The sequence below is a fragment of the Lucilia sericata genome, unplaced genomic scaffold (genome assembly GCF_015586225.1).
Source record: "Lucilia sericata isolate MDLA Ls3-8-SP2 unplaced genomic scaffold, ASM1558622v1 Contig001480F_arrow, whole genome shotgun sequence".
In the NCBI taxonomy this organism is placed as follows: domain Eukaryota; kingdom Metazoa; phylum Arthropoda; class Insecta; order Diptera; family Calliphoridae; genus Lucilia; species Lucilia sericata.
In genome coordinates, this window is record NW_023995408.1 from 77,503 (window position 1) to 103,876 (window position 26,374).

Genomic DNA, 26,374 nt, shown 5'->3' on the forward strand with positions numbered 1-26,374 from the left:
AGACACTGGAAACTTCAAAAAAAAAAAAAAAAAAAAAAAAAGATTCACGGAAGGAATTTTTTTGTATTGTTTGGCATGAGTGTGTGTATGTTTGTATAGCCAAACGATGAGTCATCATTGAAAGTCAGCCAAACAACGTCATCATCAACATTAGTAGCAGCACCGGTGTAAAAAGTTTTGCTGCTGCTGCTACTTACAACACAAAAAACATTTCATTATTTTATTACATTCGTATTTTAGCATGCCTCATTGGGAACGAGGTCGAAAGTGCACGTGACGTAAGTTGCCCGAGAATACGGGATGCGCGTGTTGTTTTTGAGAGGGGGTGTGTGAGGGTATTTTCTTTTTACTGCAGCGTTTTAAAAGTAGCTATTCTTTAGTAAAAAAAATTACAATAGAATTTGAAATGACAAAGAATAAAAGATTTGGCAATTAAAATAATTTATATAGAATGGATCTGTATGCTTTTTAGTATCTGATGTTATAAAGTTATTCTGTGAATCCAAGTAGACAATGCTTTTCCTCAAGTAATTTCTTCTTTCAATTATTTTTATTTAAAATTGTCAAATATTTTATGTCAACACTCTTTTAAACTCTTATATTTCGTCGGTATATTTTAAGTAAAATAAAAACAAAATACGAAAATAGAGAAATATTACAAGAAAAAGAGACTCAAATGTAATAGAAATAGGTAAATAAAGTAATTTAATCGTTTACATTACAACAAATATAAACTCTCCTTAATTTACCAATGCGTGTGTGTATTAAAAAGGATTTTCTCATTTCTACAATACGCTATCGAACACACAGTTAATCATTTTTGGGGGAGAGCTGTCAAAAACAGGAAAGGGGGTGTAAAAACAAGTACTATTTTTGTTTTTCTACGTGTTTACCCTAGAGTTTTACCGTTACCAGGTTTTGTTTAACAGTGTGTGTATGTTTTGTTTTCTTTTCTATCCCCACAGTGGTTGATTTGTTTTTATTTTTGCAGTGGTGGATTTTTAATAAAAAGGAAGGAAGTTTTGTGGTGTGTTTTTTTTTTTAATTTTGTTTTGGTTTTCTTTTTTTAAAAAACGTTGCTGATGGTTGGCTTATGTTTTGTTGTTATTTTTGTATGCAACATATGTATGGAGTATGGGGTAAAATGCCGCCATGCCGTCTCATAAAGTCTTAGTTTATGGAAGTACATATTTTTTTTTTGTATAGTGATGATAAAGTAAAAACGAAAACAACAACTTTAACTTTACTACAGAAAACTCTAGTACAAAGTATGTTTAAAAAAAGATAAAAATATCTTTATGGAAAATAATAAAAAAGAAAACTAGAACAGAAATGTTAAACCAGCATTTTAATGATAAAATAATAAAGACTTGCTTTAAAAAATGAAGACAATAAACTTTGTTTTAAATAGTTTTAAACTAAAAACAATAAATTTAAATAGAAAATAGAACTCTTACGAACTAGAACTGAACTAGAACTAGAACTGAACTAGAACTGAACTAGAACTGAACTAGAACTGAACTAGAACTGAACTAGAACTGAACTAGAACTGAACTAGAACTGAACTAGAACTGAACTAAACTGAACTAAACTGAACTAGAACTGAACTAGAACTGAACTTAACTGAACTAGAACTGAACTAGAACTGAACTAGAACTGAACTAGAACTGAACTAGAACTGAACTAGAACTAACTAGAACTGAACTAGAACTGAACTAGAACTGAACTAGAACTGAACTAGAACTGAACTAGAACTGAACTGAACTGAACTAGAACTAGACAACAGAACTGAACTAGACGAACTAGAACTGAAACTAGAACTGAACTAGAACTGAACTAGAATGAACTAGAACTGAACTAGAACTGAACTAGAACTGAACTAGAACTGAACTAGAACTGAACTAGAACTGAACTAGAACTGAACTAGAACTGAACTGAACTGAACTTTAACTGTACTAGAACTGAACTAGACGAGAACTAGAAACTATAAATTAAAATTGAAAATAGAATTCTTACGAACTAGAACTGAATTAGAACTAGAACTGAACTAGAACTGAACTGGAACTGAAACAGGAACTGAACTAGAACTGAACTAGAACTGAACTAGAACTGAACTAGAACTGAAACTAGAACTGAACTAGAACTGAACTAGAAACTGAACTAGAACCTGAACTAGAACTGAACTAGAACTGAACTAGAACTGAACTAGAACTGAACTAGAACTGAACTAGAACTGAACTAGAACTGAACTAGAACTGAACTAGAACTAGAACTGAACTAGAACTGAACTAGAACTGAACTAGAACTGAACTAGAACTGAACTAGAACTGAACTAGAACTGAACTAGAACTGAACTAGAACTGAACTAGAACTGAACTAGAACTGAACTAGAACTGAACTAGAACTGAACTAGAACTGAACTAGAACTGAACTAGAACTGAACTAGAACTGAACTAGAACTGAACTAGAACTGAACTAGAACTGAACTAGAACTGAACTAGAACTGAACTAGAACTGAACTAGAACTGAACTAGAACTGAACTAGAACTGAACTAGAACTGAACTAGAACTGAACTAGAACTGAACTAGAACTGAACTAGAACTGAACTAGAACTGAACTAGAACTGAACTAGAACTGAACTAGAACTGAACTAGAACTGAACTAGAACTGAACTAGAACTGAACTAGAACTGAACTAGAACTGAACTAGAACTGAACTAGAACTGAACTTTAACTGTACTAGAACTGGACTAGACGAGAACTAGAAACTATAAATTAAAATTGAAAATAGAATTCTTACGAACTAGAACTGAATTAGAACTAGAACTGAACTAGAACTGAACTAGAACTGAACTAGAACTGAACTAGAACTGAACTAGAACTGAACTAGAACTGAACTAGAACTGAACTAGAACTGAACTGGAACTGAAACAGGAACTGAACTAGAACTGAACTAGAACTGAAGTAGAACTGAACTAGAACTGAACTAGAACTGAACTAGAACTGAACTAGAACTGAACTAGAACTGAACTAAAACTGAACTAGAACTGACTGAACTAGAACTGAAAAACTTAATTCCTCCAAAAGTATTCTAAAAGAATATGATTTCACCACTTACCTATAAAATCGTAGGCTTCCTGAAAATATTGTTTTATATTTTGATGAGGTGTATCACTGGCAGGTATTTGCATATATTTAAGGCCCGACATTTGATTTGTGTTCGGTGCTTGGCAGGTAACATTTAAAACACAATTAGCTCCCACACTACTTGGATCATCAGCATCGCGGCCATTGCCCAATAATAAGTGCGGGAAAACTGGTGAGGCGGGATGTGTTTCGATATCTAAAAATAAACAAGAAAACAAAAAAAATAGAATATAGACACAATTTTATATTACACAAAATATTTTTAAAAGAATTTTGAAAGACAAAAGATGTTTATTAATTTAAAAAATTTTAAATTTAAATAATGCAAGTGAGATAGATATTTTTAGCTATATGCAGATGAAAATATACAATTTTTGTTTCGTTTTACTTATAAATTTTGTATTTTTTGTAGCGGAAAGTTTATGTTTATTAAGGAAAAGTGTAAAATATTTGTTTATATAATAGATAATATGATTGTTATTTTTAAAAATTTAAATATAATAATTACTGCTAAATATTTTGATTTAAATTGCTAAACAGAGAAAACTGTTGCAGTTGCAAGTAAATCAAATGATTCTCTCTAGTATTCTGTTAGCGTTTTTGGGTTAGTTTCTTGAAAAGGGAGACAATTAGTCATTTAGTGATAGATTACAGGAATTCATTTGGACGAAATTAAGTGTTATGTGCCACTTTGCACTAGTTTTGTGACTATATACCAACTATTGACAAAATTTCCTACAAATTCCCCTACAAACTATTTTAGGGTTTGCGGTTTTTTAGGGTTATCTCTAAGGGTTTTGTTTACATTGTGGTATATTGAATATATAATTTGATTAAACACATTTAAATATTTATATTTTGCACACCTTTTATTTGAATATAAATCGATTTATATAAAGAAATGACGTTTTGGGCTAAAAATAGTATAGATTTTATCGCTTGATTTCTTTTTTCATCATCATTATAATGTGTTTTTTTTTTCTATATTTTAATAAAAACATCATAAAGAGTGTGTGTGTTTTTTAGCATTTTGTGGTAAATGGCGGGGATGAATGAATTGAATAGATGTGGATGGATGGTTGGTTGGTTAGTCGGTTTGGCTTGAATTGGTTGGTGGTGTGTATCTGTGCGTCTTTTTTATATTATTTCTGTTCATAGTTTCTACTTGGTAATTATGTTTTTTTTTTTCTTCTACTATATAAACAATTTATATTGTATGATTTTAAAGATACTCTGCTATAGTAGAATATACCCCAAAGTATGAGTCATTCGGCAAAATAAAAGAAACAGAAAAAAAAAAAACAAAACACCACATGTAAACAATAATGAAGCAATAGTTTATAGTTTTTCTATGCGTATTTTTATATACACCACTAAATTGTTTACGTAGAACTAAAAGTATTGTAAATTGTAAATATAAATTATAGGGTAAATTATTTATCAATCAATAAGCTAAACAATTACCGCTAACAAACTCAATAAAATTCTATCTATAGTTACACATGATCTGGTAAAACTTTATACAATTGATTAGTCATTTAATTTGTAATTTTTTCAAAAACTACAGGATGAATATTCTATATATAACAGTAATATGGACAAAATTTTCTGACACCTAACCTCATTTTTTTTTTATTTTGAAAAAAGACGAAAAAACTAATAAACAAAACGTTCGTCGTCGTCGTCAACGACAATGTTTTTTTTTAATTTGTTTCGAAATTGTTATGACTCATGTTTTTTTGATTTAAAGAACTTCAATGTTCAAGTAGCGTAATTTATAAATTTATTGTAGTTGAAGTTGTTATTATATGTAGTTGGTTGGCGAATGAAATAAAAAAAAAATAACAGTATAGAAATAAAACGTGTATTATCAAGTACTTTTTGTTAATACCTTTCCTGTAGTAAAAACGGTCTTATTACCTCAATCAATAAATAGTATTATCATATAAATATAATAATTTTAAAACATTTAATACGACTTATTAGACAACTAAACAAGTTTTTTTTTTTAATTTATATATAATTTAAATCATAAAAAATTTTGTAATAAGACAATGCGCTGTAAATTTCAAGTGCTATAATTCATGAATGTTCTTTTCGATATACCTTATCCCTTCCCATTCCGTCCATCCATGACTCACAAAGACCTTAAGTACAGATAATGCGTTTCATTTATTTCAAAATGACCATTAAACTCTGTTAGTCATATTCTAAAATTGTGACTAAATTGTTCTTTATGTTGATTATTTATCTTAGATTTTTGTTTCAAACCTTTGATCTCAAGTTTCGTCTGTAGACTATAGATCAGTTTAGCGTATGCACTATAGATCAGTCAATAGTCTGGACTACAGATCAGTCTATGATCTGCATTATAGATCAGTCTATAGTTAAAACTATAGATAAGCCTATAGTATGGACTATATATCAGTCTATAGTCTGGACCAACGGTTCCCAAATGGGGGTCCGTGGACCCCTAGTGGTCCGTAGTAAAATCCTAGGGGGTCCGCGAAGACAAACGAAAAAATCCATGAATAAACAATATTCTGCTTTTATGCAATAATCCCAGATTTTTTGGTGACTTTTTGAATTTTATTTTTTCGGTTGTTTATCAAGAAGAAGCTAGGCCCTACAAATTTATTGTATCACTTTTATAAAGTAAGATATTGCCTGATATGTAATTTTTATTTCCTGTAAATGTAGTGAAACAATGTTTTTTTATTTCAGACGGATAATGATCTCTCTTACAATTAAATAAGGGATACTGGTATTCCGGAGTATGAAATAAGGCCACATTTCATAATTCAAAGACAAGCTTATACCAGATTTAAGTTTGTCAAATTGTAAGCAAAAGTGTTCTTGTTTGTAAGGACTAAAATTATATATTTCAAAAACACCTTCAATACGTTAATTTAGTTAATTTTAAATATAAATATTCCCTTCCGACGTGATACAAAGATTTTAACTTGATTTTATCGACCAATATTATTAAATTAACATTAGAAAATCCATAGCGTTTCGCGTAAATATGTAGGTAAAGCCATGCAGTAAAAGAGTTCATGTCATATATTATGCGGATAACGCATTCCGCAACAACATGGAAGAAGTCCAACTTTCTTATATTATTTTCCCGAAAACTTAGCTCACTTTACCCCTCTGTAATCGCAATAAATTTTTGAAACGTGACTCCTTAAGCGCATGTCGACAATATTTGATAAAGAAACCTTTTTGCTACCTTGACGAAAAATGAATATGAAAGATCTCACGATCATAACATTAAACATCATGTTAACAATTCAACAAAGAACTCTTTCTATCTTCAAAACCATGCAATTAAAAACCTATCGGGAATATTTTATAGATATGACATCTCTACATTTATTTGACCTAGGGATTTATGGACTAGGTCAATTTTCGGACGAACAATTATTTCGAACAATAAGATATCAAAATATGTATGGAGGTCCGCGAAATTAAATAAGTTCCTCAAGGGGTCCGCGAAGTAAAAACTGGTGGGAACCGCTGGTCTGGACTATAGATTAGTCTATAGTCTGGACTATTAGATCAGTCTAGGGTCTGGATTATGGATCAGTCTATAGTCAAAACTATAGATAAGTCTATAGTCTGGACTGTTGATCAGTCTTTAGTCTCGACTATAGATCAACCTATAGTCTGGACTATAGATTAGTCTATAGTCTGGACTGTAAATCAGTCTATAGTCTACACTATATTTCAGTCTATAGTCTGGACTGTAGATCAGTCTATAATGTGGACTATAGATCAGTCCATAGTCTGGACTATAGATCAGTCTATAGTCTGGAATATAGATCAGTCTATAGTCTGGAATATAGATCAGTCCATAGTCTGGACTATAGATCACTCCATGGTGGACTATAGATATTTCTATAGTCTGGATTGTAGATTAGTCTACAGTTATGGATATTGATCAGTATTTAGTATTGACAATAGATCAGTCTATAGTCATGGATATTGATCAGTCTTTAGACTTGACGATAGATCAGCCGGTAGTCTTGATCACTTTATAGTTGCGATTATATGTATGTATATCAGTCTGTAGACTTGACTATAGACCAGTGTATAGACCTGGCTATGCATTAATCTATACCGATGACTATAGATCAGTTTATAGTCTTATAAATGAGTCTGTTGTCTGTACTTATGTGAATCTGGTTTTCTGCTCAAGTTTTTATAAATTCTTTTTAGCTTTAACTTTCCAAAAATCACGGAGGCTCCTCTTTCAAATTTTTAATATTTTAAATACGTAAAACCATAAATTAAAGACTTAACATGTTCTAAAATTAAAAACTTTTTTTTGTTTTTGGCAAATTTGTTTCTTTTTTTCAAAAATATTTGACAAATAAAAATATATATATACATATTTTTAAATCTTCTATATATTTGTTTTTTTATGTATGTTTTCATTTGGGATTTTATTTATTTATTTTTTGGAAAATTTGTTAAATATTATTTAAATAAATGTCTTAAGGCCATGATTCATTTCAACCCAGTGACGTTATTTAACGCGCCACGAGTATTGAGAAAATTAAGGCCAACAAAATCCATCATCGTAGACACAGTAAGGCCAATATATATACAAAAAGTTTTTGGTTCTTGTTTTCACTTTGGCCAGGGCAAAAAACTAATATTTTTTTTTAAATATTTATTTCAATGTTATTAATAAATATTTTTTGGATGCTATATATTTTCACGGGTTAAGGGCGACAATCATAAGGTAATACCATTTAAGGAAATTTTGTGAAAAAATACTTTCTAATTTAAAAGTCTAAGAAAAGAATCTTTAGAATTTCTTAGTATGAATTAAAAGAAATCTTTTAATAAAAATTTGCCCTCATAGATAGATAAGTACTTTCTTAAATGGAATTTTCTTTATAAATAATAAATCTATTCAAATGATTGACTACAAAAAAAGAGAAAAGAAAAAGTTTCCCTCGTCATATACATATTATAATATTTTCTAGGTAAAGATCGAAGTAATTTATATTTATTTTATTATTAAATCATAGCGAAAATATTGTTATTATTAAATTGATTCATTAACAACAACATCATGGCCAGCTAGCAGTTAACAGTCAGCAGCATTTTGCAATTAACTAAAAATAATTAATTACTTATTTCAACAAAAATCCCTAGATTTTGTTGTTGGTACAGACTTAAACAAAAATAAAATTCTAGAAATATGAATAGAATCTTAGAGAAGAAAAGCACGTGTTGAAAAGTCTAAAAAAAATTAAATAAATATCAGCATCCAATTATATTCTTACAAGTTATTTAGACAAACGTAAAATAAACTATACAAATGACGTCTACATTTATATGTAATTGTTTAAAATTAACAACAATATCGTAAATTTAAATACATTTTTTTTTGCTGTCTCTCTATAGAAATAAAATTTTCCGCTTCTAAACAAATACTATAAAATAGAGAGGTGTAAGTAGTAAGTCCATGTAATATAAACATTTCAAAACAATTTTGTTTTTTGTGCTAATAATGTAAACAATTTATTTTTTATTTTTGAAGTATTGTAAACTTTAAGTCTTTAGTCTGGACTATAGATCACTCCATAGTTTTGACTTTAGATCAGTTTATGGTCTTGACTGTAGATCTTTAGTCTAGAATATAGATCAGTCTAAAGTCTTGACTTTGGCTACAAATCAGTCTACAGTCTTTTTATATAGATCTTTATTCTGGACTATAGATCTGGATTATAGATCACTTCATACTTTCGCTTCATAGTCATGATTTTAGATCAGATTAGTCTTTAGTCTTCACTATAGATTAGTATAGAGTCTTTACTAAATATCAGTTTTAAGTCTTGACTATAGATCAGTCTTTAGTCTGGACTATAGATCACTCCATAGACTTGCTTTAGATCAGTATTTAGTATTGACTATAGATCAAATACAAATGGCTACAAATTAGTCTACGTCTTTACTCTAGAATCTACAGTGTAGATCCTTATTCTGGACTATAGATCACTCTATAGTTTTGACTATAGATCACTCCATAGTCTTGACGTTATATCCGTATATAGTCTTGACTACAGATCAGTCTTTAGTCTTGACTATAGATTAGACTTTAGTCTGGAGTCAATAGTCTTGACTATAGATCAGTTTTTAGTCTTGGCTACAAGTATTCACCTACAAACAAATTTTACACAATAATAGAATAAAACTTACCATAAACAGCGGGACTACTACAACTCCTCGTCAGGGGAGCCCTTGTGGACGAGGAGTTAGTCTCTTCTTCTTCACAAGTGGTATCCAGGTTATCTTTGGATCTTCTGTTATTGTATTCTGCAAAAAAATGAAAGTTTAAAAACAAAGTTAGTATCTTTAAAAAAAAAAATAAAAAAACGCAATCCAACTGAATCATTAAACAGCTGTTCGAAAACGTTTAATAACATTACTCATCTCTGAGATTTAATGTAAATATAAACAAGAATCAGCTGTTAGTAACAAAAATGCACTTGAAGGCAATTAATTATTTACTGTTTACTGCTACTTATAAAAATATGCGTTTAAATTTAAATAATGAAAAAAAATCCTTTAATAAATCTGTTTACACACCAAATATTAGTCATCATTTTGCTAATTAGTAAATATGTATAAACAATAAACTGGTGGTGATAATAAATTGAAGGTAAACAAAATTATCAGGGTTTAAGGTTAATATTAAGTTTAATATAAAAAAAAGTTTTGTGCAGTAAAAAAAAACCTTAAGAAATTATTACACAATATATGATAATGTAAGAGTTTTTAAATAGTCAAAGTTGATTCACGTGATTGATCGCTGCTATTCTTTTGAATAGATTCAATAAGTTTGTTTAACTATATATGTATATATATATCACTTGCAAATCGTTGCGAAATAGGGGTATTTCACATACGCATTAAGTCTGCTTTAAGATATCTCAAATAGTTTCTTCATCACTTGGATGTGCACAATATCAAGTTGCGAAAAAAATGTTGCTGAAATGTTGAGAGATATATTTTTAAGTTGGTTCCTTGCCATACAAGTGCGATTAACTGTAATAGAAAATAATCTTTCTGAATCCTATATATTATTTATTTGTATGATCAAAATTTCCGTACGGTCACAGCATTTATATATTGAGTTAAGCATCAACTAAACATAGTAGATCAGAAATTATATCCTTTTGTTTAAGTTCTCTGATCTAAAGGGTTCTCTGTACATTTCAATGATCAGTGAAGCTTTAATTTATTAATCAAGTTAATATTCAATCATAATAGAGCAGAGATCACTCCCATTTGATCTAAGTTGAAGTGATCTACTGTTTAAGTTGATGCGATCTACTAACTCTGGTGGACTAATCTCGTTGATCCAAAATTCAAAGATCTTTATACATTAATTGATCCGTAGGTCTTTGTTGATCAGTCAGATAGAAAACAATCTTAAACAATACTTTAATATAAACTTGATCGGTATCAAGGGGAATTACAATCGTATGTTGTTTAAGTTGAAGCGATCACTTAACTGTCCTGAAAAATTCTTGCAGACTAGTTTCCGTTGAACGAACATCGATCTCTTAAAGATCCTTACAAATTCATTGATCGTAGACTCCGTTTATCATTAAGTGAGAAAGGGAAATTATGCTGATCTCTTAAACAATCCTATAAGGAGGTGTCAAGTTTCTTGATCTATAAGGGCCTCTTGTAGCAAGAAAAGCTGCAATTCTATATTGTTTGCCACATACAATCTTTCGACGATCTCCGAAACTTTATTAGATCAAACAAGTTAACAGTCAATTTAAATAGAGCAGAGATCAACTTAGATTTCTTTGATCTGAAGTTGCAGCGATCTCTTATCTGTCCTTAAGGATCCTTACACATTCATTGATTGTATGAGACTCCGTTAATCAGGAAGTTAATGATGATGATCTCCTAAACAATTCTTTAAACCAAAGTATCCAGATGAGTTACAATCTGTGGTGTTTAAGTTCAAGCGATCTCTTACAAACTCTTACAATCTAGTATCTGTTGATCGATTCATGATTGATGAGGATGAGGGATTGATTAATTCTTAAACTTTTCTAAGTTTTAAACATGCTTCATATTCAAATACCTTAAAACCTGGTAACTCTATCAAGCGAAGACCCGTTTTCTCAAACGTACTTGTACTAATTACTTGTTGAATGGTTTCTTTAATTTTTGTCATTTTACTTTACGTTGTTTTTTTGATAAAAAGAAGTTCAACATTTCAATAAATATGAATACGCTGCAATACATACATTCAAATAAAAAAAAAATAACTTCAAACACTACCAGCAACAACAATAACTAAACTATCAACAATTTCGTGTTAAATTATAAATAAAAAGTATAAAAATACATACAAAAAAAAAATATTTTAAGAAAAAAGTGGTTATGAAGCAGAGAAGGAGGTGGAGGTAAATTTTTACGTACGTTTGTACGTACCCACTGCATGCAAGTTGTTGTATGACGAAGTACAAGTATGTTATTTCTTGTTTTTGTTTGCTTTGTTATTTTCTCTCTATGCCAGAGACCTGAGAATACCAGTTACAAAGTAGAAATAATAACAAATAACAAGAAATAAATACAAAAACAACAACCTCACAACAAAAAAAAAAAACTCGAACTCGTACTCGAAAGGTCGTTTCAAAGCAGTGTTGTCTACTTGAAAGAAAAAAATAGCAAGAAAACACTGCTTAGTCACTTGGCAAGCCAGGAAAGCATAAAACTTGAGAAGAAACATAAAAAATTGGTTTAGAGTTTCTTATTTTAAATCGTGCTTCTGGTATATTTTTATTATATTTAGATTAAGACGAAACGTGCAACAGACGTTTTAACAAAACGTCTATAATAAATAAAATTTACTCATACTTAAAAAAACGTCTACAGCGTCTCGAGGAATGACTCACGAAATGTTTACAAAATTTCCTTCCAGCTTTTTTTTTTCTTTATTATTTTTTTTTGTGTTCAGTTGTTGATTTTTAATGAATAAACATTATTAAGACAACAAAAAGAAGAACTAAACACAAAAGTTAAAAAAAAAGAGTTTAAAAAGAGAGTTGAGTATAAATAATAATAATAATTCTTTAAGTTTAAACAAAAACAACTCAAACAAAAAAAAAAGAAAACAACATTCATTATAAATAAATAAATTAACAAAACCGTGTTGTTGATTTTAAAATAAGCTGTGAGTAATCTTTTTTTACTTTTACTAGTTCCAGTTTTGTTTTACGTATGTTTTGTTAAATATTTTAACAAAAATAAATAAAATTAAAAAAAAAAAGAATTAATTTACTGAATAAAACATACAATTTGCTGTTAAATGTTCTAAAGAAATTCGTATTTGTAGTTTCTTTCTACACGTTTCACGAAACTACGATGACAAACCTCGATCGTTATTGTCGTCATCATCATCAACAATATCTTCAAATCAAACAATTAACAATTCCTTCATCCCAGTCTGTCGGTCAGACAGTGTAATCAACAAAAAAAAATGAGTAATCATTAGAGAATGTGTGTAAAAACTAAGGGAGCTGCGTAAGATGTTCATGATGTTGATGATGCACTACTACTCATTCCATTCCATTACAATTCATTCACAGTTGCTGCTGTCGCTAATTAAAGACGCAATAATGTCATTCATTTATTTCATTTGTAATGGGGGCCCCCATTAAAGGCTTTACAGCTACACATGTGTATTTTGCCACTTAAAGTCTTGGTTTGTTTGATTAGTTGGGTTTTACAGTGGTGGCATTTTAATAAGGGCACCCCCATTGTTTTTCAATTTCCATGTACCTACTCTCCTCTAATATCGCGCACATCACATTCAATCATTCATTCCGTTTTAATCATTCAATTGTCATCTTATGTGTTTTTATTTATTGTTACTTTTTTCTTTCTCTGTTGTCATGAGATACTGGTTTCATGTAAACAACCTTTAAGTGTAAGTAAATGTAGTTCGGTTTCTGTTTTCCACTAAATTATTGATAGAATCGAACTCGTGAGCTGTTGCTTTTATTAGTTTTGTACGTAACGGTAGCAAGGCAACTTAAAAATATTTACATGGTTTCCATTTAGAAGCAGTTATCCTTTCTTCTCAGGTGTTCTTAGTCTTTCGATTGTTGGCCTAATCCAAAGGAATAGATGTTCCTAGTTTTAAAGCGATATAATTTTTGTCACTATGGTATTTAATATTCCACGATTTCTTTCTAAACCTCCCCAGGCTTCATTGAGGAAGTTGAATTAGTTTTGTCTGCTACGAGGATTATCTTTTCTTTAAAGAATGCTTCATAAGTTTCGGATTGTTGACCAAACTATTTGTAACAATTTGAATGCAAAAGTTGAGATTTATTCCTAGGCAGTGCTCGAAAAAGACTTTTCAAGGGAAAGTGAAATAGTTTTGCTGTGAAACCCAGTTTCCAGTTTTGTTTCTGCAACTTTATTTAACACAAATGTCTAAGTCTTTGTGCTCGTTGTATTGTTTACCCAATTCTGTCTCATCTCTTTTTAGTTAGAACATTCGTTTATTACCAAATCCCCATTCATTCACATTGATTTCTTAACATGATTTCTAGCTCAGTTTCAGTATTATCAACATTGGCCTTAAACATTCGAATTCCAAAATTTTATTGGTGTTATTGTCATATTAGCAAGGAAAGTTCTGAATGACTTAATCAAATCCTAAATTTTGTTGACTATCCTAGACAAGCTGTCAAACAAGGAGATGTATACAATTAATGAACCTTAAAAAGAGGACAACTATTAGATAATACTTTCAGATTAGATATGGGTAGCGACATAAATGTCGTTTCAGAAACAATTGGATCTTCGCTCCGGAACTAGTAGTCTCACTTTGTCAAAACAGCGAAAGCTGTATCAAACGAATGTTTTTTTCCCCTGGAAAGAACTATCGGCTATAGTTGAACTGTTATTTGGAATACTACAGACCTGTGATGTTCTGAAATATCATATAAAACGATTAAAAGCCTTTTGAGAGGCAAAATGTCTGTAAGGAATCTATTCCATGTTATGAGATCAGCGGATAAGCTAAAAGCGCTAGAACAGAGTTGTTCTAGCTCGTTATATCTTTACACTGCTAAGAGAGAAAAGCTAAAAGAGGATCGTGGGAACATGATAAAATGAATTTATAAAGTTTAACACATGAAATCCGCTTTGGAGCTCTCTAAAGACCTTGAAGGATGAATATTGGATGACATTTTAAAAACTCTCGTAAAATTATAAGTGTCGCATGCCACCTAAACCTGTTTCCAACAACTACTTCCACCTATTTTAAGCGATACCTTGATGGATTGTCGATCGTCCAGAAAATTTACATTTTACTTTTCAGATATCTTCCAATTACAAAATCTGGAATATCACAGTTACGATACTTGAATTGGATTGTTCTGTTAATAGGATACCTGTAACATATCGACTTCCCCAGACTAAAATGTTCTTAGAAATACAGTTAACATTTAATACAGACATTAAACAAAGCTGAGTTCCTTTACATAAATGGCGTCCACTAATACAATGTGAAATTATCGCACAGATCCATCGATCCGTTTAAAAGTTATAAGGAAGTATGAAACTTAAAACTCACTTAATTGACAAAACTCGATATATTGAACCTATTGAAAACAATTTAAAAGAATCCGAATTTTAGTTTTAAGAAGAAATTTGGATTGAGGTTTTGTTATATCCTAAAAACAACTTTCAATTGTTTTGTAGGACAATTGAAAGTTGTTTATATATGTACATATAAGGAAATCGAGGTCCGGACACTTTGCAGCTTTCCTACTGAAAAAGGTTTAGATGTTGAATTATTTCTGGTACACTCCCGGTATTTCCTTTACTACTAACTAATGCTTTTGTTAATCCAATATTTGGAAAATCAAAGTCTATTTCACTTTCAAGAGGAAGTCCATTAATGAGAAAACTAACAGTGATAGAAAGTTTGGCATGTATATCTAGGAACTTTAGTCTAGTTTTCAATTCCAATCGGTAAAGATATCTTACATAAATAATATTCATTTCTAATTAGAATCTAAGACAGTTATGACAAGAATTCTTTTTGTTTTGTAATGCCTTGTTTTTCTCTTCCTGACAATTGGAAAAAGAGAGAGAAAGCAAGTCAACAACTGATAATTAAACAAGATCATTTTATTATTATCAAACTAGGAACTAGGAAATTTAAATTAACAGTTTTTCTGTCATATATTTGCATTAGAAATTATCAAGGAAAATGTAATAATAAAAAAATTTCAGGTTAAAAAACAAAAACTAACAACTTACCGACTTTGGTGATTGGCATAAATCTAAGCAATAGACACGGTGATTCTCTCTTTATCCGCATTTTCATTTCACTTTATATGTGTTGATATTATGACTCACGCTAGCGCTGTCACACTCACTCTCATTGATTGGTGGTGGTGTGTTGGTACCGTTTGCTATTTAATGACACAGCAGCGCGCGTTCTCTGTTTAACGTGTGATGGTTGGTGTGTGTGTGTGTATGTTTTTTTTCTGTTGGGCACACTGTTTTTGTTTGCTTTGCTTACTTGGCTGCTTGTATAATTTATTTGGTTTTTGTTGTTGTTGTGTTTTATTTTTCTTTTATTTTGTTTTTTTTTTTTTTTAGTTTATTTTGTTGTTATTTTGCTTTATTTTTGTTGCGTTGTATTGTTGAATCACACACGAATCCCTCACGTATACATACAAACACACTCACGTAAATTTTTATTTTTTTAAGAGTTTATTTTTTGTTGTTTTATTTGTATGTAGGTAAATAAGTACGTTGTACTACGTAAGTTTAGTTGAATAAAAAATTTTTTGAAAAAAAATTAAAAAATCGAAAGAAATCACTTGAGTTAATCAACCACAAAAAAATATTTTTTAATTTTTTATAAAATTCTTTTTTGGTGTTTTTTTTCTTTTTGGAGTTTTCAAAAAAAGCAGCAACTAAAACACTTGTTGGTGATTTTGTTTTTAAACAAATAGCAATAAATAAAATCACTTTCTTCTTTAATATTATCAATGATATTTAATAAATCATCAACAGATTTCTTCAATTTGTTGTTTTTATTATTTTCAAAAAAGCGTAAAGAGGGAGCTTTGCTGCTTTTTTTTATAGTTGTTGTATTTTAATTGAAAACTATTTTATAATGCGTGGCTTAAAATGTTTTTTGTTAATATTTCTTTATTATTGTTGTTGTTACGTTTTAGTAGTTGTATTGTGTTGTTTAGCAATTTAAAATAAATTAATTTTTATATTTATTAGTTATTTACATAAATGAAACCTTTAATTAGTTTTATAATTCGTCACTCTTTTCTTTTTTAAAAAAAGGCACTGTTAAGTCTTTAATTAATTTTAATTTTTTTTAATATAACAATTTGTATAAATTCCAGTAGAAAATATAGGTTGTTTTATCAATAATAAATTTATTGTAAATGTTCACTTTTCTTTATATTATGTTTAATAGTAATTAATATTATTGTTTTATTTTATTTAGTTTGTTTCTTTATTAATTTTCTTCTTTTTATTTTCTTAATTTGCCGTTTTAACGTATTTCATTCGACGACGAGCAATTTATAAATGACGGCGAGTCTACAATTTAAATTCGCATCAAAGATACTTTGAGCACGGAAATGTATTTTTTTTTTCTTTTTATGTACCAATGTGTGTGTGTGTGCTTTTCTGTGCACAAAACGGGTAATTTTTGGTACCATTCAATTACTCTCCCGCTCTCTTTGTAATATTAAATGTTCCGTTGTTTTGGTTTTGTTTTTATTACGTCGTTTTGTTTCTTTTTCTCACTATTTTATTGTTTTAATATTTTTGTTGATTTTTGTTTAGAATGCAACTCTGTGTTTATTTACTTTTAATAACAGTTGTTTAGAAATGTTAATATTATCATATCAATACTGTTAAACTGTTAAGGAAATTATACCCTACACCACTTTAGTGGGGAGGGTATATTGGATTTGTGCTGATGTTTGTAACATACAAAAATATTCCTCCTAGACCCACCTTAAAGTATACCAATCGACTTAGAATCGTTTTCTGAGTCAATTAAGCTATGTCCGTCCGTCTGGCTGGCTGGCTGTCCATGTAAACCTTGTGCGCAAGGTACAGGTCGCAATTTTCAAGATAATTGGATGAAATTTGGCACGCACGTTTGATTTGACGAAGCCTATTGAAAATGGTTAAAATCGGTTCATTATTTCACCTAGCCCCCATAGAACAGAACCCCCCGAAAAGGGCTTCTGAGCTCATAATTATGTTAAATATACAGATATATCGATAAAATACGGCACAACTAAGTTTTAAAGATGATGATCTTGATGACCCTGCCAAATTTCATAAAGATCGGGCCCCATTTGACCCTAGCTCCCATACAAAGTCCCCTTCAGAAAATTACTTGAACGTCCAAAATTAACTTATAAACACAAATATCGCGATGAAATTCAGCAAAAATAAATATTATATAAATATAAATATATTCACAAAACTTTATCGGGCTAGGTCCATATTTGCCCCTAGCCCCATATAAAGCCTCTTTCAGAAAATTAGTTTTTCATCCATAAATTGCTTAAATGTATCGGAACAAGGGAATATTGAAGATAAATGCTTTATTATGAAAAATAAATCACATTTAATATTCATAATTGGTGTAGCGTATCATATGGTCGGCCACGCCCGACTATACTTTCTTACTTGTTTTCTGTTGAATTTTAATATTAGCAGTGAATAATAAAACAAAATATTGGAAAAGAAATGGTTCAATGTAAAAACCCCCAGTTCTTCTGCTAGAGATCCATGTAATGACTCCTTTTTAAAGACAAAAAACATGAGTGGTGATTGGTTTTAGACAAGAATATCATGGAATTTTTTATAAAATAATTATTATGTACCCATGTATTTTAATGAAAAGTGTTAAAGCTAGGTGATGTGATTTAATAAATTTGTTTATTTTAAAATCATGTACATATTTGGAAAATCTATTGACTAATCTATGGACTTATCTAGGACTATGATATTGATAAGAACTAAGCTATTAACAAGTCTATTTAATACTCTATGCCCTAGTATATGGTGTAGTCTGTGAACTATTCTATGGATTAGTATATTCACATGTTTATTGACTAATCTCTTGATTGGTCTATGCATTGGTTTCTAAACTACCCGATTAGTCAATGGACTAGTTTAGTAATTAATCGATTGACTGTTCTGTTAACTGTCTATGGACGTGTCTATTGACAAGTATTTTGACTAGTTTATCTCTTGATTAGACGTTTGATTATTCTATGGACTAGTCGATTGACTGATCTACGGCCTAGTCTATTGACAAATCTATTGTCTAGCCGAATGACTACTCAATGAACTAGTCTATAGGCCAGTCTATGAACTAATTTCTATACCAGTCTATGGACTAGTCTATTGACTAATTTATGGACAATTCTATATAGTAATATATTGGTTAATGTCTGGACTACTTATGATAGATTGTAATACAAAAATGTACTTAATACATCTTGGGTACCCATGTACCCATGTACCCATGTATTTTAATGAAAAGTGTTAAAGCGAGGTGATTCTTTAATAAATTTGTTTATTTTAAAATCATGTACATATTTGGAAAATCTACTGACTAATATATGGACTTATCTAGGACTATGATATTGATAAGAACTAAGCTATTAACAAGTCTATTTAATACTCTATGCCCTAGTATATGGTGTAGTCTATGAACTATTCTATGGATTAGTATATTCACATGTTTATTGACTAATCTCTTGATTGGTCTATGCATTGGTTTCTAGACTACCCGATTAGTCAATGGACTAGTTTAGTAATTAATCGATTGACTGTTCTGTTAACTGTCTATGGACGTGTCTATTGACAAGTATTTTGACTGGTTTATCTCTTGAGTAGACGTTTGATTATTCTATGGACTAGCCGATTGACTGATCTACGGCCAAGTCTATTGACAAATCTATTGTCGAATGAATACTCAATGAACTAGTCTATAGGCCAGTCTATGAACTAATTTCTATACCAGTTTATGGACTAGTCTATTGATTAATTTATGGACAAGTCTATATAGTAATATATTGGTTAATGTCTGGACTACTTTTGATAGATTGTAATACAAAAATATACTTAATATATCTTAGGGGTAGTGCGGTATTTTTCGATGTAAAAGAGTACGGAAAGTGTACAATAGTATTGAATTTTCCATATCTATTTCTTGGACTGCTTTGCCTCATCGGAACATCGACTTTTGAATTATGGATGGACTAGACTACGCACTGTTGACTAAATAAGAACATTTTTATAGTACTTCTTGGACTGTTTTTGTCTCATAAACCGAGAGGTATCGGAATAACGACTTTCCAAATATAGCACATTCTATAGATAAAGATAATAGATCTCGAGCAAATTTCTCGTAGGAACAATTGAAAGATTTCTTCTATGAGAATATTCGAACAATATCTCCAATTTCACAAATTAAAACTTCTCAGTCCTGCTCTTTGAACCCGGTTTTATTAAGAATTCAGAATTGCTGTTTGAATCATGTCCCTCTTGTACTTTTTTAATATCTATAAAACTTTTCTCATGATTTTATTCTTGCCTATTTCTAATGTAATTTAGAATTTGTTCTAAATTAACTAGTTTTAGAATGAATGCAAACAGAATCAAATCAGATTTTAGAACAGCAACCTTGGAACTAGTAATGCTGCTTTTACTTTTGGCACCCATTTAGTGAGTTCATAGAACGTGTGTCGACTTCATAACGCTTACACAGAACCAATTCCTAAATGACCATTTTGGCTATAATCATGTTATTATCTATTCCAAATAACAAAAAAAAAAAAACAACATCGCACTTTCATATTTAAATATAAATTTTATTTAAAATCATGTTTCGTAGATGGCACCCAGCCACCAAAACCCTTTTCAAGTTCTCCAGCAACTTGAAGACACAGTTTATCACGCATAGGAGCTGCTACCACTTGAAATCCTATAGGTAAACCACTGCTATCCAAACCCATGGGTATATGAGTGCAAGGCAAACCCAAAACATTAAATATTAAACAATAATCAATGCCCCATAAAGGAAACACACTGGTATTATGATGAATAGCCGGAACATGGAAGGTGGGAAAGAAAAGTACGCCATTCGAACCCAAAAGATCCTAAAATGAAAATACAAAATTATAAAGTAGTAGTAAATGTGCTGGATTTTTATCTAATCTTACCACAATTTCTTGTTTTAATTGTTTTGCTTCCGCTTCATATTTCTGCATGTTTGCCTTGGGCATAAATACATTTGTTGATCTCATCAGTTCAAAAATTAAAGCTTCCTTGGTGTATTTGGAATAGCCGAAAAAACTTTTAATTAACTCTTTTAAATTTTCTTTAACAGTGGGAGGTTTGTTATCATTTCTCATGAGATATGGAAAATTTTTAAGACGACCAATACCAGTCATGGCTATTTCAGTAGAATGACGAAAATGTTTTATTTTGGCGGGTTCTGTAGTAGCGCCCTTCTTTTCGAAATATTTCACCGCCTTCATAATAGACAATTGTATATCGAAGGCTACACTTTGGTGAAGAAAACCATTGAGACCTTCAAAACCAAACCAGTAAAATACCTACAAAATATGTAAACAACTTGTAACCTTTTTAGTTGAAAATTTTCGAAAAACTCACCTTTATGTCTTTTGTTTCCACTGGTGTTAATAATTCCAATTTATGCCCCTCTTTTCCCACCATTATTTGTAACAACAAACCTAAATCTCTGCCAAAGCGGGTAATAGGACCCATTTGCAAATATTCTAAACAATCGGGATCATCTGAATTGGGAAAATGTCCTTGATTTGATATCAGACCTCCAGTAGGTTTGTGACCAAAGACACCATTAAATAGACTGGGTATACGTATTGAACCAGCTATGTCTGAACCAATGCCAAATAAAGAGGCGCCACTACCATGTAAAGCACCCTTGAATGTAATTTTTAATAATTAACGATTATAGATATTTTAACAACCTACCTCTCCTCCCGAAGATCCCCCGCAGGTGCGTCTAAAATCATAAGGATTTAAGCTGCGACCATTTGTAAAAGTATTAGTTTCTATGCTAAAACAATATTCCGGATTAGACGACACCAATAAAGGAATACCGCCAGCCGAGCGAAAGTTCTCTACCGGCGTACAGTCACTTGGGGCTTTCTTATCCACACGTTCTAAACTACCTATAACATAGGACATACCTAAAAAAAATATAAGATGTTCAGTGCAATGGCTTCAATTGCAAGTATGTTTATTTTTAAACCTTTCAGTCCACACGACTCTTTAACGGTAAATGGTATACCCAAAATGGGATATTGTGTAAAGAGTGCCTTTGTCTGATCCAAAGGACATTTATTAAGCATATTATCAGCTCTTTCGGCATCTTTGAGAGCTTCTTCAAATCTCTCTTCTATTACCGCATTCACATAGGGATCGACTTCTTTTATGCGTTCTATGTAAGCTTGTACCAATTCCTTTGAAGTTAGCTGTAATGTATTCCAAAATAAATATGATTAAATTTCTGAATTTCTAGATTACTCAAAATTTTTTGTCATAACATTACAATAGATCTTTGTTTACAAAATATTTTCTTACGGGAATTTTTATAAATCATATTACTCTTTGTTGAACTTTTAATGTTTTGTTATTTTTAAAACTAACATTAAAGCTATTTCTAAGAAATCAAATCACATTTCATTAGGTAACTTTATTAGTCATTCTGATTTAGTAATTCTGTGTGCAATGCATGAAAAATTCTGCTGGCTTATGAAATTTTAAGATGTGTAGAGTCCGTAATTCTGCTGAAATCTTTTTTGAGATATTGAGAGGATGATTTAAGGTATAAAATTTTGAAATATGTCTAATTAATGCTGGAGGATATAGGATGGTCCTCTAAGTTAGATGAAATTCATCCAAATGATCAGTATCGATTAACTACTACTACTACTACTACAACTACTACTACTACTACTACTACTACTACTACTACTACTACTACTACTACTGCTACTACTACTACTATGCTACGTACTATACTACTACTACTGCAACTACTACTACTACTACTACAAAACTACTACTGTAGGTATACACTTACTACTACGACTACTACAATACGACTACTACTACTACTACTACTAAGACTACTACTACTACTACTACTATACTACTGCAACTACGAATACTACTAAACTACTACTACTACTGCTACTGCTACTACTATACTACTAACTACTACTACTACATACTACTACTACTACTACGACTACTACTACTACGACGACTACTACTACTAAACTACTACGACTACTACGACTACTACTACTACGACTACTACTGACTACTACTACTACTACTACTACTACTACTACTGCTACTACTATTGCTACAACTACTACTACTACTACTACAACTGCTACTACTATACTGCTACTACTACTACGACTGCTACTACTACTACTACTACTGCTACTACTACTACTACTATACTACTACTACTGCAATACTACTACTACTACTACTACTACTGCTACTACTACTAACTACTACTACTACTCTACTACTACTACTACTACTACTACTACTACTACACTGTACTACTATGCTACTACTACTACTACTATAACTGCTACTACTACTACTGACTACATACTCTGACTATACTACTACTACTTACTACTACTACTACACTACTACTACACTACTACTACTACTACTACTAACTACTACTACTACTACTACTACTACTACACCTACTACTACTATACTACTACACTCACTACACTACTACCCTACTCAATACTACTACTACTACTCACTACTACTACTACTACTAACTACTTATACTACTATACTACACTACTACATACACTACGACACTACTACTACTACTACTACTACTACTACATACTACTACTACTACTACTACTACTCTACTACTACACTACTACTACTACTATACTACTACTACTACTACTACTACTTACTACAACTACTACTACTACTACTACTACTACTTACTAACTACTACTACTACTACTACTACTTATGCTATAAACTACAATCAACTACTACTACACTACTACTACTAATATACTACTACTACTGCAACTACTATTACTACTACTGCTACTACTACTACTACTACAACTACTACTACTACTACTACTACTACTACTGCTACTACTACTACTTAACTAACTAACTAACTAATACTAGTGTTCTTCTTGTTTATTCCGACATTTAAATATTGCATTAAGAAATAATTATTAAACAAGTAAGAGCGTTATAATCCGCTATGCCGAATCTTATATACCCACCATCAAACAGTATCAAAGTATTAATTTTCGAAAAACAAAATATATTTGTTTAATTTTTAAACCATAAAGACATATGTGTGGTACGATAAATTATAGACCGATTGTCGGAAAATTTGGTTGATATATTTCGTTTCGTATAATACTTATTTGGTTCGAATTTTATCGTTGTACTCGTATTTTCAATTCAGTCATGAGTGTTTATATCGAATTATCATTTTCAAAAGAGGACCTTATATGGGGGTTACGGACATGGCTAGATCGTCTTAGAATTTAATAAGGACCCATAATATATACATATGTATATACATATATGTATATACTTTTGTAGGTCTATGACCAATATTTCGATGGTGGGTAAAAAAAGGGAAGGTTGGGGCTTGGACAGTACATAGTCATTTGTTGTGGCATACATCTGTACTAACTTCTTGGAACGAATCTTTCAACTTTTATACTAACTTTGCTCGGATTTTCGACCTTAAAATACTGGCTATAAAATTCGAATAACTACAAAAAAAAAATATACAATATTCAAACTTGTAAAACGGTTGACGTAGTATTTATTATTAAAAATTTTAAATGTATTAGGGGTATATCCAAATTTTGAAATTTTAACTCGATTTGTGCGTGAACTTTTTCAACAGCTTCGAAAAATTAAAATTTTCATATTTGCAAAAATATGAAAAGAGTTATAACCTTAATTTACATTCATATATTGAAATGTGTATATCGAGGTAATTTACTATTATTAGCACCTTTTCAAACTAGTTTTGTTTTGTTTTTAATTTTAAATGATGACATTTAAATATTTATTAAATTAATTAAAATTGTTTATCATATTTACGTACATTAGATTTAAAAAAAATTAGCTACTATTTCAATGACCTGTAATTTATTTTATTAAAATGTTAATTTTTGTAAAATTTTCCAAATAATATTTTTACAAATTACACTTAAATAAAAAAAAGTTCCATAACTTCATTAATTTTATTTTTTAATAAAAAATATGTTTTTATTGTTAAAAAAAATAATAATAAAAACTGGTAGAAAGTAAAATCTACGTAAATGTCTGGTTATTTAAAATTAAGCCTAAAAATAAAACACTTTTAATTGGCATTACTTAATAATAAACTTTGTTTACGTTTTTAACGTTTTTTTTTGCATAAAATTAACCAAATATTATTTATCTATATTTAAAACAAATTTTTGTGAGCAGTTAGAGAGACTTGAGTTCTATCTCAACTATATTTTTATAAAATAAAATTTATTTTTAAATAAACATTAAACTTACTTGATGCAGTCTTAAACGCTGCACTAATTGCACTAATGATAAAGTTAATAATTTGTTTTTAATCGGTGGTATAGTTTGTGTCTTTTTTCGAGGCAGTGCTAAGTTTAAGACAAAGTGTACTAGTAAATAAACTATTTTCACCATAAATTGTATTAATCTTAAAAAGAATTCCATGTTTTCTATATACAAGATGCGAAAAAAAGTATTCGCAATTGCAAAACAAAAATAAAAACAAATTCCAGACAAGATACCGGTAGTATAAAAACTACAACCACAACAGACAAAGTAAATAAAGAACTAAAAATGTGAGGAACGATGAAAGTAACACTGTCCAAACGATGTACTAGTTACTCTCGGGGTAACTGATAAATTTTTATATGTACCTACTAATCAACCAACCCGTATTAAAGCAACAGTGTTCAAACAGGGTTGGAAAATTATGTACATTTTTGAAATCGCGCCTGTTTTTTTAATGGTAGGGACTGATTATAGTTCTAATACTTTATATGTATAAATATGATCTGACTTGTCTCCTTTTTGTCATATTTGTATAGGTTTGGTGTTATGTCTCGGTTTCTATCTTAATCTGATTAATAATTAGCATTGTTCCATAAATCGACTTTAAAATAATCGGAGAATCGACTTTTTCTCGGAGAAGTAGAAAAGTTGGCTTTCTTGTTCACAATTTTGTAAAAAAGTCGAAGAATCGATTTTGCAAATAAAATTCCTTAAGTCCGGAAAAGTTGAAAAAGTAGAAAATTCACCAAAAATCGATATTAAAAAGTTCGAAAAGACGACTTTTCTTAAATCGCAAAATGTCAAGAAGTCGAAAAATACACTTTACAAAAATATAAAAAGTCGAAAAGTCTATTTTTGAACACTAGTAATTCATATTTTTAGAAATTTCAATTATAATGAAACTTCCATCTCTGCCATATGTTCGAGAGATAGCTTGGATACGAGAGAATAGCAGTCGAAATAGAGAAAAAGTGGTAGTTTAATATTTAAACTCAGGGGTGGATAATTCATTACTTTCGTACTTTTTGCAGCACTTTTTGATATCAAAAAATACCGCAGTAATCTCACGACAAATTAAGTACAACTCTACTATAGTGGGAAGGGTATTTAGGGTTTGTGCTGATATACATAAGTATGAGTAGTATACAAATCTACTCAGAATCAGAATAGCCCCATATAACCTTAACCCTAATTGTGTCGATTTTCGCAATGATCGAACTTCTTCGCCCCCATACAAAGTTCTCCTAAGAAATTGCCTTGGCTTATTAATATCACGATGAAATTCAGCATAAATAACTTTTATATAGACATAAATCTCCCCTTATAAAGCCACTCTCAGAAAATCAGTTTTTCAACAATACAATTCTAAATATTTTACTAAAAAAATAAATTACATTTTAAATTAATTGATGTCATATAGTAGGTCCAGCCTGACTATACTTTCCAACTTGTTTATATTATTAACTACTAGTATAGTATAACTAGTATATCGTAGTAT

The 26,374-nt window shown here is 30.3% G+C and overlaps 2 protein-coding genes across 2 annotated transcripts in view; both read right to left on the reverse strand.

Annotated features, from left to right (window-relative positions):
* Positions 1-16,751, reverse strand: part of LOC119611556 (dual specificity protein phosphatase 10) — a 28,026-nt gene extending 11,275 nt beyond the window's left edge. Inside the window, exons 1-3 of the mRNA XM_037967193.1 lie at positions 15,472-16,751; positions 9,364-9,480; positions 3,119-3,343 (exon numbers count right to left, since the gene is read on the reverse strand). Of these exons, the coding sequence (XP_037823121.1) occupies positions 3,119-3,343; positions 9,364-9,480; positions 15,472-15,538 (409 nt within the window). The 5' untranslated portion in view covers positions 15,539-16,751. The remainder of the gene's footprint in view (positions 1-3,118; positions 3,344-9,363; positions 9,481-15,471) is intronic.
* Positions 16,752-20,066: 3,315 nt separating this feature from the next.
* Positions 20,067-25,206, reverse strand: LOC119611555 (fatty-acid amide hydrolase 2-B). The gene is made up of 6 exons (XM_037967192.1): positions 24,859-25,206; positions 21,515-21,737; positions 21,235-21,452; positions 20,893-21,183; positions 20,439-20,834; positions 20,067-20,375 (listed from the first exon to the last, which is right to left on the reverse strand). Exons 1-6 carry the CDS (start codon positions 25,030-25,032, stop codon positions 20,088-20,090), a joined length of 1,590 nt encoding a protein of 529 aa, XP_037823120.1. The 5' UTR covers positions 25,033-25,206; the 3' UTR covers positions 20,067-20,087.
* Between the last annotated feature and the right edge of the window lie 1,168 nt (positions 25,207-26,374).

Excerpts from the sequence above, each read along its gene's own strand:
- LOC119611555 (XM_037967192.1), bottom strand. The coding sequence starts at position 25,032 with ATGGAATTCTTTTTAAGATTAATACAATTTATGGTGAAAATAGTTTAT. Across the intron at positions 21,738-24,858 it reads AGCGTTTAAGACTGCATCAA|CTAACTTCAAAGGAATTGGT; the intron begins GTAAGTTTAATG and ends AATACATTACAG. Across the intron at positions 21,453-21,514 it reads AGAGTCGTGTGGACTGAAAG|GTATGTCCTATGTTATAGGT; the intron begins GTTTAAAAATAA and ends TATTTTTTTTAG.